Consider the following 18,519-nt stretch of genomic DNA (forward strand, 5'->3'; position numbering starts at 1 on the left):
GATGCATAGAATTAAAGATATACTTCTCCTTAATGCAGCCGCTGTGTCAGATTTCAAAAAAGCTTTATGGCAAAAGCACACCATGCAATAATCTGAGTACAGCACTCAGGCACCAAAACAAGCCATACAGATACCCGCCATGTTGTGGAGTCAACAAAAGTCAGAAATAGCATTATAAATATTCACTTTGATGATCTTCATCGGAATGCACTCCCAGGAATCCCAGTTCCACAATAAATGTTTGTTTTGTTCGATAAAGTCTATAATTTATGTCCAAATACCTCCTTTTCGTTCGCGCGTTTAGTCCAGTAATCCAAATGCACAACCCTGCGAGCACTATGTCCAGACGAAAAGTCAAAAAAGTTATGTTACAGTTCGTAGAAACATGTCAAACGATGTATAGAATCAATCTTTAGGATGTTTTTATCATAAATCTTCAATAATGTTTCAACCGGACAATTCCTTTGTCTTTAGAAATGAAAAGGAACAGAGCTCGCTCTCACGGCCGCGCGCCTGACTTAGCTCATGGCATTCTGCCAGACACCTGGTTCAAACAGCTCTTATTCGCTCCCCCCTTCCCAGTAGAAGCTTGAAACAAGGTTCTAAAGACTGTTGACATCTAGTGGAAGCCTTAGGAAGTGCAGTCGGACCAAATTTACACTGTATCTTGGATAGGCAAAGACTTGAAAACCTACAAATCTCAGATTTCCCACTTCCTGGTTGGATTTTTTCTCAGATTTCTGCCTGCCATATGAGTTCTGTTATACTCACAGACATCATTCAAACAGTTTTAGAAACTTCTGAGTGTTTTCTATCCAAAACTACTAATAATATGCATATGTTAACTTCTGGGCCTGAGTAGGAGGCAGTTTACTCTGGGCACGCTTTTCATCCGAACGTGAAAATAGCGTCCCCCAGCCATAAGAAGTTAACGTGTCAAATAGTGTTATTTGATGTCTATCTTTTTTGACACGCAAAGACCCAAATGGCGTTCCATAGTATGTTGTGAAACTAATAGCAGTGACGCTATTACTGTGTAACTTCGGTAGGGCAACATCTGAACAATAGCGCACTTGGTAACGTTAGTGTGTACCGGTGCTCGATCGGTCAAGAAAGCCAACATCACCCACGCCAGAGAACGGTTGATTGTCAAGGGCAATGAATTCCATTATCTTGGCGTTAATGGAGTTCGCCTTTGAGTTGTCTCGCTGAAATGGTCTTACTCTTTCAAATGACTGTTCGACTTGTTGACTGCTCGATCCACACAGCAGACATTGTGGGCTAGGTTAGGAATGCTGTGTACTGCAAAGCTTTACGTGGCGTCATTACGTCATGTACCTACATTATATAGGTATGCACGTCAGTTTTTCACATCGGCGTTAAACTAGACATCGGCCGATACCGATGTTGGCATTTTTAGCTAATATCGGACGATTCCGATATGTTCACAGATATATCGTGCATCCCTAATCTAAACCACTGTTAGATATATTTTCAATAACCAAAAATATTGTATTTTCAGCTGTTTGAAGCTGGTGTACAAAACTGAAAGTAAAAGACGCAAAAAATTACTTTAGAACTGTAGGCTTAGAAATAGCCCACATAGAAAAGATATACCACTTCTTAGACTTGCTTTCAATGGAGAATGACAGATCTATCTCACATTTCAAATAAAATGTTATTTGTCACATGCGCCGAATACAACAGGTGTAGACCTTACAGTGAAATGCTTACTTACAAGCCCTTATTAACCAACAATGCTTTAAGAAGTTAAGAAGAAAAACGTGTTAAGTAAAAAAAAAAAAAATACATGTAAGTAACAAATAATTAAACAAGCACAATTTCTATGTCAATTTAGTCAGGTCGCCCAAAAAGTTGTATATTGCAGCTTTAAACTGGATCGGTTGCTTGCTGGATGGAAAATTGAGTTTCTTATTGTTTTTATGTCTCAGTTTAGACATTTGAATAGATGCTGCAGCTGTCCTTGTCTGTCTGTCCATCCTTCCTGTACTTTTTTTTGTAGCAATGCTACCGTACCTGTAGACTTCCGGTAATTGCGCTAACGCTAGTTAGCAATGGCTTGCGAAACTAACGCTAACTTCCTTCTTATTGCACGCAGAGACATAAAAAGGGTATAATGCCAGAATCTCTCAGTATCCCTTTAAGACAGATGTTTACATTTATATAAAGAAATCTTCCACTGCTGTTCATTGATAACAGCTAATCTTGTGGTGTTCAGCTGGGGGTTTTGGGAGAGACCACCGCCTACTATATATAATGCCCTCCTCACTCCCCTATCAGAATTGAGTCACTGTCTACGACCGGTACTTAGGCTACAATTTATTAATTTCAGTCAATGTTATGTCACTGTTTCTTCATCATTATGCATAGATATTGTAATGGATCTAGGATGGAGAGAAGGTAGATTTGACTCTCCAAACTGGGCTAAAAATAACTCAAGCTTGTTTCAGAAAATCTGCTAATTATTGTTATGCTATTTCAGTTAGATAGTCAGTACAAGGTCTAGTCCTGGCTGTGGTGGTATGTGTTCTGTGTTCCAATAGATTTTGTAATGGGTTTGTCTTCTGGCAAGTCATACTGCCGGAGCCGTTTCTAATAATGTTAATGATGACTGTGAAATGTGTCTGCCTGCCTATCCCTCTCCAAATCCATCCTGACAGTATAAACTGCAGCTATTTTAGGGGTTATAAATTAATATTGAAGCCGGAGCTGATGGTAAAAAGGAGTTTCTCTATACTTGACACTGAATCTAGAAAATGTTGCCCTACATTTAAAAAAGCATTGTGTGATGTGATCCTAGCAACATCCATGTAGTATTTAATTGCACTTTGCACTGGAGTGAGTTGCTCCCCTATAACACAGTGCAGTTGCTTGGTTGGTGCTAGTTCCTCCTCTGGCAGTACCCAGCCAGTGGTTTGTTGTAATAGTTAAGGTTGGCCACTGGGGGCAGCAAAGGAGGGACCACCAGACCCTCCTCAATTATCACAACGTTTGGCCTGCATCACACCCCTTAATCTACTTCTGGATGTTTATCCTGGTCCTAGAGTCAGCCCGGTGCTGTCACAAAGCCTAAGTTCCAATTCCTCTTACTACCATCAGTTGATTAAAAAATATTTTGTTTTATGTCTGTATTTGAATGCGAAATGTATGCTGTTAATTTAAATGGAAGAGCAGGAGGGTATTTTTTTGCACACAGACAGACTGTCACAACTGGAACTGTGCCATTGCCTCTTATGGGTATATCCCAAACAGAAACCTGATCTCAAAATAAACTCTCCCTGACCGCTTAAGAAAAAAATTACCTTTAATCTCGGCATTGTAAACCATGACATAGTGCAACATTGGAAATGTCCACACGCATGCAGAGACAACATTGTGTTATGTACAATAGATGTGCATCCTGTCTAACGCTTTTGGGTCTCTGTGTGACACAGTTTGGTGGTATGTGCGATTAGCCCCATCTGTCTGTCTGTCCGTGCTGGAATGAATGTGTGCTTTTCAGGTGAAAGGTCGAGCAGGGGGAGGGGGAGCCTCATCAGGGATTAACAGTGGGGATTCTCTACTGTCTCTCTCCAGAAAAGGGTCGGCATAAGCGCAAAGACACGTGCATAGTGATGCCGCGTAAGACCTCTCTCTGTGCCATTATCCCTCCCCCTTTAATACAGACACAGTAATGCACACAAATGACGGTGGACCTGCTCCTGCATGAGAACAGGTTACAAGTTTCTGGCAAAACATTTTTTTCTCAATAAATAGGGAGCCAAAATAAATTTGGGAATTAAAATAGCGTAAAATTAAATTATAGAGAAGTATTATTAATGAAATTGGGATAAAAATTAGAATTTGCTGTCCTGAATTTATTTATTAGAATTGACATGGAATTGATGGTAACTCTGAGCAGAACACATTTATACCTCAGTCATGTTCAGCGGTTTCATACAGGAAAATGGGGACCTCTAGGTGTCATTAGCAGACATTGAAGGAGATGTTTGACAAGAAAGATTTTCCTTTTTTTAAAGTGATCATGCAAAAAAGTGATTTCCTCTTTTCTATTCAACAGTTATCATTTATAAGCATCACATAACAAAAATATAGCATACCCGCCTGGTATGGAAAATGCTCGGCATCTGACCGTAAGGCGCTACAGAGGGTAGTGCGTACGGCCCAGTACATCACTGGAGCCAAACTTCCTGCCATCCAGAACCTATATAATGGGCAGTGTCAGAGGAAGCCCATAAAATTGTCAGACTCCAGTCACCCAAGTTATAGACTGTTTTCTCTGTTACTGCACGGCAAGCGGTAGCGGAGCGCCAAGTCTAGGACCAAAAGGCTCCTCAACAGCTTCTACCCCCAAGCCACAAGACTGCTGAACAATTAATAAAATCGCCACTGGACTATTTACATTTGCCCCCTCCCCCCTTTTGTACACTGCTGCTACTCGTTGTTTATTATCTATGCATAGTCACGTCACCTACCTACATGTACAAATTACCTCATCTAATCTTTAACCCCCGCAAACTTGACTCGGTACCGGGACCACCTGTATATAGCCTTGTTATTCTTATTGTGTTACCTTTTATTCTTATTTTTTACTTTTAGTCTATTTGGTAAATATTTTCTAAACTCTTCTTGAACTGCACTGTTGGTTAAGGGCTTGTAAGTAAGCTTTTCACAGTAAAGTCTACACTTGTTGTATTCGGTGCATGTGACAAATAAAATTTGATTTGATGAGATTATTGGACTTCCTGAAATTCTTTCTGTATTGAATTTCATTTGTAACTCTGCATGGTTACTCGCAAGGGGAAAAATGTCATAACTTTATGACACTAATATTGTCTAGATTGCTCAATCTGTTTGTCCAGTATTCCCGGCATGGCCCGAGTATTTGCCTCCCCTTTGTACAATCCTACACCTGTCCTTGCAGGAAACCACCTGTCCTTGCAGGGACCTCCCGGGTCCTATTTATGGAGGAAGCGCCTCAAACTTCTTTCAGTGTTCAACTTGACTCTCTGCTTGCTCTTGGGTTTCTTGGCAGAACTCTCGTGGCAGTAGCAACATTAGGCCATTTTTGTCACATGTAACTCCAACCTTTCCTGTACACTATATAGCCCACTGGGAAACATAACACATGCTCATGCTCATCACCTATGACATGCCTTGCGTCTGTTTTGTAAACGCCTGTAGTTGCCGGGTGGAATTATGGGTCATGGCTAGAAAGGATCCAGCTTTTGTCAAATTAATGTAAGTATATATTTTTTGCATTTTAGTTAACCCTAAATCTTTTCATAACCTTAACCTAATTCTCCTAACCTGCTATTAAAAGTCAAATCTGATGTTAATTTGACAAAAGCTGGATCCCTTCTAGTCATGAACAGAAATTCTGCCACATTTCCCATTCCTCCCAGAGGTCCTTGAGCTGTTGTGATGATCAGAGGGGCATGTTGTAACAGGATGATGCATAGATGTATATTTGGATTTACTTTGTTTCACTCAAGTCAAAGTTTGATATTTGAAACTGTTTGTCAGTGTGTTACTTTTAGCAGTTGCAGCTTGATGTAACAACTGTAACATACTGCAAGTTCTAGATAACTTTAATAAATCAAGCATTTTACATCACTTTCTGTTGCATAATTTTCAATGTTTTTACAAAGTAAATTGTATTATTGGTTAATTTTATTCCATTTCAAAGGTTAGTAAAAAGGTTGGTGCCTTTTTTTTTTTTTTTTTTTAAAGGTGGAGACCTTGGCGTCACATGGCGCCATGTAACCTTATTTAGTTGTTAGGATTTCACTGGTCGGCCATGAGAGCTATGATATATATTTGGATATTCTGTCTGTAGATATGGAGGTTGAAAATACAGCAGAGAAGCATGTGATTCGTTGTTGGTAAGGATTCCATCCATCCCTTCGCTAGGTGAGAATGGGTAATGATTATGATGGGTGAAATCAGTGCTTGTCTCTGGGTCTACTTATCGCTGAAATTAAAGGACATTTAGTTCTACAGTATACACACACCTTATAAAACATCTTCCCAAGCTTTAGCTGAGCTGAAACGCAACCCCGGCAACCTCCCCGCAGTGTAATTGTAATTCGCTGCTGTGTTACCCCTCCGTTCCTCTGGCGCTCGTAGCTTCTTCTGTAGAGTTCGACTACCGTATCTTCCCACTGCATCATGTTTACCTAGCAACACGCATCACCCGCTGCCGGTCCTCCCATTGGTCATTTCAAAACGCACCCGGGACCAATGGCAGGGCTGTTACCATGGTACAGTGTGTAGTTGCCGGGTGGAATTTTGCTGCAAGGCACGTGAGTCCCGGAGTCTTCGCCTTGCGTTTTTAATCTCGGGTGTCTGGGTGCTTTGCAAACGTGATTTATTGGAACGGAGTCACACTCCCTCCTGAGAATCAGCTCACATAATACACGTACACATTTATCTATACATTTGTGCGTATACAATCAAAATAGTGTTAATGACACAAGGAGGCTGCACCAGTTCGGTTTGGACTGTATGTGCCTTGCTGTGCCTCTGTTCGGCGCTAAGGAGAAAGGGGACTGAATTTGCTGGCTAATTGCTCAACCAAGTTTAGTATAATGTTGCTATTCATATTTGTTGTGTCATATTTTGGAACAAAGATGGAGAAGCTGTTGTGTCTCCAGATCAGATTGTCAAAGTCCCTGGCATTTTGGAATTAAGTTGTATTGCAGTTTACACACATTTGGGGACATACTTGTTATTTATTCTAATATATATTAAATGTTTTGTTAAGGCTACCTATTGTTATTTTTCTCATCATTTGTATGTTTCTGGTAACACAGTTTTTTTTTTAATGTTCAGAACATTGAATAATTGTTGTTGGTGACTGTTTACATCCTAATTTGTGGTCTAGAGAACATTCATAATTGAGAAATATAGCAATACCCTGCGACTTTTTAAATTGCCAGTCAGCCCCAGAACATAGCAAATGCATACACAGTGCAACTGCAGGTGCTATTGCAAAAGTCATTCTAATGTCCTTGTCCTGCATGCAAATTGTACATTTATTTTGGGTGTGAGCACCCACAACCCCACTCCCATGTCACCCACCACCTCAGTAACGTCGCTAACCTATAACCTGTAATTGGGGTTTAGTTTTTGCATCAACAGTGCTCTCTAATGGAAGTGACATGTGCTGCATAGCTATTTCAAATATCTCCAGCTCGCAGTTTGATAAAGTTGTGTGCTGAAATCTATCCCAATCCTTGCATGACGACAGTAGCTGTCTGCAGTGAAGTTCAAGTTTTTCTGAAGGGGGAACACGCACATTCACTGGCTACCGTGGAGGATGAATGACGGCATGGTTAACCTCGTTTTGTACATCCCCTCCCATCTCTCCAGTTTCTGTTCTTTTGGGGGAGAATAGAGAAACGAATACCCAACATGAACACGCAGGGATTCACAACATTCAATCTCCTTGAGAACAGACAATGCTGTTTCGGTTCCACATGTCACAGGGAATTATTTTCAGAGCTTTCAAAAATACCAAGGCTAAATTATCACAACATTACTTATTATCATATAGATAATAATTTACCCCATTGCCATTCATTGGTGTCACAGGGGTTTATTTTCTTCCTGTATTTGATCTGAAGAAGAAACAAAGTATATTTAGTTGATGTTCCAAAAAAGTTACTCAGTTTGATCAGATTGCCAGTGTTTTCAGATATCCTAAATCATGTTATTGCCTGTTTTGCTTACATTATCCTAGTTTGTGTGACTTGCAGGCAAGTACTGGACAGAATATTTTAATTAGATGTGAACGGTCACCTGGCAGATGTCCCTGTGCTGGCATTAGACATTCTCATTTTGTGTTTTTTTGTGCCCTATTCCAGTTATGCATGCTATTTATGGGAAGTTTAAAGTATTGTTTGAACTTTTCTATAGGAAACTGTTCTGTAGGAAACTGTTATAGCTTCCTTTTTTGCATGACTTCATGAGCTACACCTTTGGTCGCATTTCTAGTGGTCTTACCCCCTTCCCCTGTCTGTCTACCTGAGGTCTTTAACTGTTTCAGCGGGCACGTCTTTCTGCCTCCGCGATGCGTTTGGCGACGACGAGGAGGCAAGAGGACAGGGCAGCCTCATTTTCTATCTCCGCCCAGATATCCAAGTTGACCAATTCATGCAGCTGAAGGGACGTCGTCTGACCAATCACGCTCGAGCTGCCGTGGAGTCGGATAGCAACAGAGCCTGCGAACGCGCACACTGGGGGTGGGGAGTGTGGTGCTCACGATCGGTGAAGGCGCGTCAGGAAGAGCGGAGAGTAGTGGCAGTGGAAAGCAATAAGAGAAGGGGAAGGGTTTTGCCAGTGTGCGTGCTTTAGCACAGAAAAGGTGAAATCATTCTCAAGGACTGGTAGAACGAAATGAAGCTTGCAGAAATAGACATGGTGAAGGACAGCAAACAAATAGCTGTCTTAGTAATTATTTTCTGAATAAACCTGAGGAACAGGAAGCAACTTTTGTCATTATCATGACTTGTAATAAACTTCTGAAAGATAAAGTCATAAATAGGCTACAGATTCAAGTTGACTCAAATATAGTGTCACAAAATGCTTGCTTTACTTAACTGATTACATTACTGATTCTAAGGTAACTTTGACTTTATCCAATACCTTAATAATTAGTTATAAATCACTTGTATATTTTCCTTATGCTCCATCAGACTCATTATTTTGTTATAGATTGAGATGAGCTGGCAAGTTTTTGCCACAGCATGTATACTAGTATCTCGTTCAGGAATATTGTTGCGGTTGTCATTTTCAGATATTGTGTGAATAGTGGTAAGGGATTTTATTTGGGCATGCCCCATCGATGTAGTCCTTTTCTCTCTCTCGCTCTTTCTCTCTGTGTGTGTGTGTGTGTAGATCAATATATATATATATATATATATATATATATATATATATATATATATATATATATATATATATATATATATGTAGATCAATATATATATATATACTGACTTGCCTAGTTAAATAAAGTTTAAATAACTGTGTGTAGATCAATATATATATTGATATATATATTCTTAACTGACTTGCCTAGTTAAATAAAGTTTAAATAACTGTGTGTAGATCAATATATATATTGATCTATTTAAACTTTATTTAACTAGGCAAGTCAGTTAAGAACAAATTCATATTTACAATGACGGCCTAGGAACAGTGGGTTAACTGCCTTGTTCCGGGGCAGAACGACAGATTATTTCCTTGTCAACTCAGAGATTTGATCTAGGAACCTTTCAGTTACTGGCCCAACGATCTAACCACTAGGCTACCTGCCACCCCGAAATATTGTAACACACACAGCTACATGATGTCAACCCTGAGACATTGCATCCCCCCTTTTGCTCCTCTCCATTTATAGTAACAGGCAGATATATATACACTGTATGTGTGTGTGTATATATTTATTTATATGTCTGTATGTGTATATATGTGTGTGTATATGTATATGTATGTATATATGTGTGTGTATATATATATATACGTGTATATGTGTGTGTGTGTGTATATAGATATATATATGTATGTGTGTATATATATATATATATATATAATGTGTATATATATATGTGTGTGTGTGTGTGTGTGTGTGTGTGTGTGTATATATATATATATATGTGTAAAGTGTGTATATATATCTGCCTGTTACTATAAATGGAGAGGAGCAACTTGGTGGCGCAACTACTCTCGAAAAGGGGGGATGCGAAAAGTCTCAGGGTTGACATCATGTAGCTGTGTGTGTTACAATATTTCAAGTACCCCGCGTGTAATTTCACATAAACAGGCAAATAAAACCATGCGTAATGTCTCCTTGCTGTACTTTGATTCTAGGTAGCCCCGATAATTTAAGAGTTTTAAACATTAATGTGCATGGAGCTGCGTCAACTCCGCTGCTATCGGAGTGTATCTCCACAGCCCCCCTGCGTTCGAATAGCTGTTGGAACAATCCGCATCGCAGGGTGTGGAGCCGGCCAGAAAGGGTAGCCAGCACGGGGAGTAATAACGGGAGAGGGGCGAATATGAGTTAATGCTACCCGGGAAGAACACCACCTCGGAGGTGAATATCCTGCGAGAAAAATCAGAGGATTGAATGAAAATACAGTTAACTGTTTGACCTGGAGGTATCAAAGGCGACAGGAGCGTGAGGAGAGAGCATCCAGACACATACAGAAGCTCCGAACTGACTGGCAGCGAACGACTGCGTAGAAGACAGTGTTGAGAGGGAGGTGACAGTGTTGAAAAGTCTATTGCTTTTGATAATTTGGATCTACGGAGTATTGGGTTTTGTTTTAAAGGCACGTTTTTATTTTACTTTCGCGGGGATCAAGACTCACTTCCGGAAACCCACTTTATTTTTTGTTGAGCAGTCGCTACAGTTTTTGAATCAAAACTGACGAACAGACTCCAAAACCGGAATATTGTACTGTCGTCACTCCAAAACCGGAATATTGTACCGTCGTCAATGTCTTGTCAGACGAGAGACGTCAATTAAAAGAAACATATTATCTGTGAGAGTGCGGACCGGATCTATTGCTATAAATATTATATTCAAGTATTTGACATTCTGTAGTTAACGAACAGCCTTTCGGAACTGGCGAGAGAGAAGGATACATTGTTGCTGCGTATGAGGACGCGTCTCTGGCACATCAAATCAAAATTGAATATTCACTTTTTTTTAATCAGATTCGCATTGACTCCCTAGATCAGAGGCTTTGGAATAGAGAGCAAGAAACTGACACTGAATACGGTTTACTTTTGTTGTGCCTTGGAATACACTTACTTGCACATGAGGACTTTGCTTTGTTATATTTATTTTTGCATGCACGTGTTTATTTCTTCTTCCTGCACATAATAACATTTTTCACAAGCTAAAGGTTGTTGTCACTCGTGTTTTTAGTTCCGTGTCCCTCTCCTCCCACCCTTTCGACCTGGCAGCGCTTAAGGTCACCAGTTAACTGCGGACTTCGCTAGTTCCTTTAAGGGGGAAGGGTAGATTTTCATGTTTATGCATCTGGTGAAGGAGACAAAGACAAAAAGCTTTTACTGTGGATGATTTATCTCTCTGAACTGTACTTTTTGTGTCACTGGATTAAACCACCAGGTTGAAGTCTGGGAAAGAAAACAGCACAGATGTTTTCGATTGCTTTCACCTGCTTATTTTTTGACTGATTAGTTCACAATAGGATACTTACAAGGAATCTAAGAGGCAAAGGCTATTTTTAGAGTGATGGGGTAAATGGTGGTAGTTGGAAATTGAGACCCCCACCCTCAGCTCACCAACACTTCCAGCTTTAGCTCTGGTTCCATTGTCAGCTGCTGAATTATCAAAACTGGAAATTCGAGTGGGGGTCCTGTCTCAGTCAAGCTCCAAGATATACATCTCACCCTGCTCAACTTTCTGACTGTATCTTCTTTGTATCTTTGACTGGAATTAAACATTTTTTTCAGCACGGAACATGGAACAATGCATGAGAAACTGCACTTATAAGAAGCAAACTTGAGTAACCAAATATTTTCTTCCCCATATACACAGAGAAGCATATATATATATATTAAATAAGAAATAGCTATGAATTATATAAGAATATGTAGTTTAAATAATTATATTATATTTTTATGTCAGAAATAAATAAGCATTGTTGCCTGAAACCCAGTTCATTGCCTTAGAGAAACATAGTAATAAAGAATACAGAGGAAAGACGACGTGAAACTTTTTTGGAAACAAGTTAATGGTGCCTTTTTAGTTTCGTTGGTTCCTAATGTCTCCACCACTTCAGGATTGAATTGTTGACAAAGAAATATTTTTGTGTGAAACCCTTATATACCTGCCTTTCCGGTTCAAACCTGAGTTTTATTGTTGTTGGATGTATATTGCTGGATTACAGAGATTTCTGAAGAGTTCTGAGGCGGGGATTACCCCTTCACTCTACACTTGATGCATCCTCATAGTTTTCCAAAGTAATATTTGGAATCCCCAAATTATAAACTTTGACTTGATTTCTGGGATACAGCGGCCCAACACACAAGAGTTTCAGATGGTGATCACTTCGTCAGTGGAGGAGAAGTCGCAGCCTTCTAACAGAATGGTCGCAAACTTGCCGACCGAATCCTGGATCAACAACCCAGAGCAAAGTCGCTACTTACCAACTCAGTCACACCTACTACGGAAACCGACAAAAAGTTAGTACAAATATTGTTGGTTTGTGAATGAGTATACACACTCACAGTTGAACAAACAGACACACACTCTCACTCACTCTCTCACTAAGCACATGTTGTAATCTTTTAGTGGATCAATCTAAGCAAAGATAGTTATTTGTCATACTTGAATAATGAGTGTGGAATTATAAGTGGTAAAGTACGTTGTTATTGCATCACCTGTGTAGTTCTCTGTGAGACCCCCTCCTCTCTTCCAAAAGGTTCACCACCTCTGTGGGATGTTGTCATGGAACTTTTGTAGCATGTGATATCCTCAATTCTCTTAGTTGAGATATGAGTATTGTGTATCCTTACATGTTCATTCTGTATGACACAAACTGATAAGACCGATGTTCGTTATAGCATGAGTTGGATCAAGATGTGTCTGCCTATGGCACCAGCTTCCTGGTTTCTCTTGGTTGGTTCAATGCTTGTAAATGTTCGGTGTTGTGAGCTGAAGCAGTTTGTGACTTTCTGACTTGACGATTGTTCATGCATAGTTTTGACTTGAGCGTTGTTTTTGCGTAGTTGTCACTTGAGCGTTGTTCATGCATAGTTTCTGCGATCTGTGGTGTTGATGACACTGTGGCACTTATCATCCTCCTCAAAGTCATGAACAATCACAAAACTGTGTGCCATTGTAATTGTAAAAAACAAAAAAGAAGCAAGCATTATAGTGATGACGTAATGAGAGGAGTACGAGAGAATCGGGGAAAGACCTATCAATTCTTTCCATAAGAGTCGGAGGATTAAACTTGAAGCTGCAGCGCTCCATTGGTCGGTGTCCTACTACTGTTCTCATGGATGCATCAAGTACAGTTTTCATCATTGTTGTAGAGCGCTTCGGTGGAATAGCGTACACATGTTTTAACGTAGTAGAATGGAACTAATACAAATATTGTAATGTTTTGTTACTGGCATAACAATGATGTAATTACAGAATCAACCTGTTCATTTTTGAACTCAGGTTGGATAAAACCATTTTTAAACACCTACCTCAACAATAGCTGTGTTACATACACCTTTATGCTCCATCATTTTAAGTTGTTTTAGGTTTATTTTAATAGGGCCGGGGATTCCCAGAAATGCTCATCACAAAAACTCAAGCAAACCCCACCTAGAGGAGTTCCATCTCGGAGACCCCAACCCCCTTTCCCCTTCTCCTTTCCCACAATTGTCTCCAGCCACTTGTTCAAACAATTGTGGGAATAAATTCATTCCCTTTCAAGGGTACTGTTGCCCAGGTGTTACTACTGCAGTCCATTGATCTTTTGGTCCTAGTGTTTCCATGGATGGACACATGCCTTTTATGTTCTGCACAGCTGTGCTCTACTTGTAAGAGTCATGTGGTTCACACTTCAGTGTGTTTTACCATGGCAGCTGGGAAATACTAGCGAAGCTGGGAGTTCCACTGTGTGTGTGTGTGTGTGTGTGGGTGAGGTTGCAAAACAACTTTATTGATCTGAGTGTTAAACCTCAAAGCCCGTGATGGGGCCCCTCCACCTCCATGTGTCCTATCCTTTTCTAGGGGCCTGATGCATATTATTTTTAATTCTCAGGTTATGTTTGTATCACCTCTGTTGTAGAGATTCCCTTAAAGTTTCACAGGGTTACATAATATTTGACATTTGGGCAATTCACAGTTTATTTTACGAGTAGCATGATAGATTTATGTTGTTGCTGTATAAGTCAAGTGCTTCACGGAATCCCTGCCCCTGGGGAATTGCACATCTTATGTTCTGTCACGTTTCACAGTATCTACCTGTTATAGATGGATTATCACTGTCTGGACCTGCTGGATCAATACAGGTCAATCAAAAGCAACACCTGGACCTACAGGTGCAGGGGTTCGAACTACTTTTGAACACCAGGCTTATTGTTGTGTTATTACAGAGGATGTAGCCTGTTTTATTAATGACAAAGATACCTTAGTGTGGTGATATTCAGGCAGTGAACAGCCAGGTCTGTGTTAGTACAGGAAGCAGCTTGTGGAGATGGTGATGCCTATTCAATGGACGGAAGAATAAATGTGGAAGTGGAGGGAGAGTTGGGATGGGGTAGATGAAGGCATGAATGAATACTGAGTTAGGGAGACCATTTTCCAGTTTTTGTAATGCTCTTCTGTTTATACTTTCATTTTATTATTTATTTGTGTAAGGGTTTCCCATTCTTGCCCAGTTCCGGCATTGGCTCAAGAAGGGAATTCAATTATCCGTCAATCGTTTATCCACTTAATGCTCTTTAGATATAAATGACTTAATTGGCCCATTTTTAAAAATGTTTTCAAACAAGCAATCTAAAGCTTTTATGAGGACGACCACACCAGCCACCACCCCCCACTGATCCCAGTCTGACCAGCTGGTCCAGCATGGTAGCAGGGAGGCACTGACACCTCCATTGTTCAGACAGTCAATCAGTCAGTCATGCACGTTGTCCTTGGCTGTGCCCTTGAAGCTTGACATTGTAGCGCTTATTTTAAGGTCACAGCTTTCCATGGTGCCGTTTATCTCAGGAGTTTCCCATCAAACTTAAGCGAGTTATCGGCATGTGGGTGAGAGGCCACGAGAAAGGTTGGATTGAAAAGTGAAGCACGAGGAGGACACTTGTTGAATAGCTGACGGATTCACCTTGCTTAGTGTACAGTAGATTAATGCAGATTCGCCCCCATAAGCCTTAAATTGGATTGCAGCTTGGCTCAGGAACGGACTGTCTGTGTCCCTCGCTGGCCTGTCGTCCCATCCCCCTGCTGAGAGACTCCCTCTCATGACACAGTGAGCCGCCACTGAAGTGGGCACGGTGTCTGGGGGTTACATTGAAACTTAGCTCACCTACTGTTGTCTGTCATAGCATGGTTGGTAGAAGTCTAGTAGATATTAAACAAGGCTTCTGCTTGATCAGAAATAAAACTTATCATGCACTGAAATAACTTGACTTGGTGATTACCTAAGTTGGTGGCCAGAACATTTTGGCAGTTGGAAAGTTATTTAGTCACCCCGCCTCCCCTCAACCATAAGTATTTCTCACTGGCCAGACCTCACTCCTAATACTGCTATCTCTATTGGAGTGGGGTAGGGAGATGGTGACACTTCGAGTCCACGTTTACAGCTGAGTGCATAACTTTTAATGTTGCCATTATCACTTCCTAGTAACAGCGATTTAGCAGGCTAATTGTAAATCAACGCACAGCTGTAGTTGTCAATTGTAACTCGAAGCTCCTCTCTGGACTTTAAGAGGTATCAGACTCTGTGAAACATGAGGGGAAAATGCAGTCTTTATACCCACATATCTGGGTGACTTTTCAGCTATATCCCCCTTTTTAATTTAAGTTATTTTTATCTGAGTATCCAACTGACTCGTTCTCTGCTGCCTATTTCTGTCCTCACAGTGTGGTGCGGGCTGAGCGGACGTGTGTAGGTTACTGACTTAGTTTTAGGGCCCTGAGTAACTGGGTAAGCATTTCACTGTTAGTCTACACCTGTTGTTTACGAAGCATGTGACAAATAACATTTGATTTAACTGTCTGAAAGATGCTGGAGAGAAATGTAACATGCTTGAGAAAGAGTGTGACTCTGTCTGGTTCATTTATTTTCTGTCTGGAAATGTTGAAGATATGATAATAGTTAGGCCTAAGGCCAAAGGTAAAGGCATGGTGGGAGCTTCTTTTCCTGAAGTAGAAGAACAAGAGGGAGAAGGCGAGGGCCATATTAGAGCTGGGGAAAGAAAACAAATCTCAGGTTAGACCCTCTGTTAGTTGAGTTTGGACTGTGAGACTGAAAGCAGAGGTATCTGAAGCAGTCACACAAACACCACGACCTCACCGCTGCCCTTTGCTCCTTTCCCTCCCTTCATCTTGTTTGTTTCCTGCACTAATTTATGGTCTAAAGGTGAAACGTCTCGTCCCTTTGCTTACTGTGGTTGAGTCATGTTTATCCTTCTGATTTTCCAGTAAACAAGATACTGAAGTTATCATTCATTCCCCCCTCCAAGAATGTGACTGAAGTGATGCAATCAATGCTCTTGATTGCTGTGTTTTTAACAAGATCCCCAGACAGTATTGCCTGTTGGACTGTGTTGTGTTTGGTGTGGTTACAGTTAGTGGCAGGTGCCTGTTACAATGAGCCTCTCCTCCTATAGCTCCTCCCACCAGCCTCCTCTGGTGTAGAGGAGATGGTGGTGGAGTGGTGCTCTATAAGCTGCTGTCCCTTGAGATTGTCCCCCTCTGTGGAATGTGATTCATGTGGAAGTTGGTGTCATGTGGAGGTAAACAAATGCACCATCCAATAAATCAGTCTGGATTGAATATCCTTGTTGTTGTAGCTTAGCTGGGAGGAGCTGGTATACAGGGTTAGGGGGGACCTCTGCAACGCTCCCAAGTCTGTCAAAATGGCCCTTTAGGCTTCACCCCTCCATCTCCCTCAGACTGTAGCTAAGAGGGAAAGTAAGTTTGTCCTTTTCTGTGGCTGTGACTTTTAGACTGTGGTGATGAAGCAATAGGGTTGTGTGGACTAGAGATTGTTAGGGAGGCGAGTACGTAGGCTAAGTGTTTGTGGGGGGGGGGGGTTGAGGTGATTTGTGTTGTGGTGGTGTTTCGCTTCACACTAGTTAAATACGTTAAAGGGTAGGAAGCATGAGTTTTTACTCACCAATGTAACACAGTGTGGTCAAAGACATAGTAACTTAGTTGGAGTCATGGTTACCTACAAGTACAAACATAGTTATGTTTTTGGGTTATTACGTATTTATTACCTTATTCCTGGATAGCTTCTAAACTACCCAGAATGCACTATTTCTCAGTCATTTTGAGGATCTATGCTGTGCTACTGAGTTTGTATGCTTGCGCAGTAGCTATCTTAAACTGGCTAATGTTAGCCAGTAGACATGCTAGCACTTAATTCAATTCCAGACCATGTGTTGGCGGTGGTGACCTACAATCCACCAATCACAGGAAGTATGATGTAAACAAGAAGTAGATGGGGCATGTACGGCAATGGACACGGCAGGCTCTAGTGCCTTCGTGCAGTGGGCTTGTCTGTTCTCCTTTTTGTTTTTGTCAACTTTAAGGCATGTTCTCTAACGTTAGCTGTCTAGTTAGCTTGCTGGATAAGATAACTGCAAATAGCTAACATTCTTTGATAACTGGTTAGATGGCGTTATGTGTTTATAAAACTTTGGTTTACTTTAATGTAGCTATAAGCCAGTTGTTAATAGCAACTGGCTGACTCGTAGTGCTAAGATAACGTTAGCAGCCTGGTAGGGCTAACTTTAGCAGGCTAGTAGGGCTAACGTTAGCAGGCTAGTTGGTTAGCAACCTTGCAGGTTGATTTGTAACAATACAATACATTCATGAAGTATTTGCTTTGCTTCTAAGTTGTCTGAAAATGTAATTGAATGCAATAGTCATGAGTGCAAACAATTTGGTTTAATTTTAAGTTATACATTGTGTTAGTTTACCACCCCTTCGACCTCTCAACCTCCCCAACACCCCCTTTGATGATGCAAGCTTGAAAGGAAAACATGTTATTGTGCAGCAGAAGCAGAGCTCAGTGTGCTTGTAGCCTGTACCTGCAGCCCCAGCCATCCCACATCTCCTGGCAGACAACCCCCACCACACTCTGCACCCCTCCTCCCCCGGCCTCTCCCCTGCTGCGCATCACTCACAGTATCCACGCTGACACAGCCACTTCCATCACGGAAAGCACATAAAACATTTAGCAAGCAAACTCTCCCCTGCTTCTCTCGCTCTCTCTCTGACTCTCTCCTCCTCCTCTCTGTGTTTCTCTTGTTCTTTCATAAGTAAAATAGGCAGTTTGCGAGGCTGTATGTAAGTTCACACCTCAGTGGTGAGTTGTGACTCTTCCCTCTCTGCTTCCTCCACCTGAAGAATCAGACTGACCTCCTGTTGGCAGGCAGGACTAGATGGATAGCTGCTGCCTCTACAGGAGCTGACATGCCCAGGCTGCTGCCCACCAAAGGAGCTTGGTCACACTGAGATCGATTAGAGCTGGTCAGTCTAATGAGTTAGTCCAGAGCTGAGGAGAACCTGCAGCCGTCCTAAGATGTGAACAAGCCCTTCTCAAAGGGGGATGAGAACCTAAGGTCCTTTGGGTCACATTTGAAACTTGTTGGTTAAGGGAGTGGTTTAGATGCTGTAAGTTGCTACGTTTTTGGCAACGATGCCAAACATGCCCACCTGACCCGAGAGGCATGGGAAAGCTTGCACAACTTTGTGTGTGTTTGATACCTCCTGTTGTGCCA

General features: G+C 41.2%; 1 protein-coding gene across 6 annotated transcripts in view; it reads left to right on the forward strand.

Annotated features, from left to right (window-relative positions):
- The window catches only part of LOC139563993 (dual specificity tyrosine-phosphorylation-regulated kinase 1B-like), a 75,886-nt gene that overhangs the window by 33,868 nt on the left and 23,499 nt on the right, over positions 1–18,519 (forward strand). For 4 of the 6 annotated variants that reach the window (XM_071383098.1, XM_071383099.1, XM_071383100.1 and 1 more), the window contains exon 1: positions 9,977–12,246. The exons of the other annotated variants lie outside the window; for them this stretch is intronic. In XM_071383098.1, coding sequence (XP_071239199.1) covers positions 12,102–12,246 — 145 coding nt within the window. In that variant the 5' untranslated portion in view covers positions 9,977–12,101. Of the gene's footprint in view, positions 1–9,976; positions 12,247–18,519 lie in introns of those variants that run through there. 6 annotated transcript variants of the gene reach the window in all.

The sequence above is a fragment of the Salvelinus alpinus genome, chromosome 35, assembly GCF_045679555.1.
Source record: "Salvelinus alpinus chromosome 35, SLU_Salpinus.1, whole genome shotgun sequence".
NCBI lineage: Eukaryota > Metazoa > Chordata > Actinopteri > Salmoniformes > Salmonidae > Salvelinus > Salvelinus alpinus.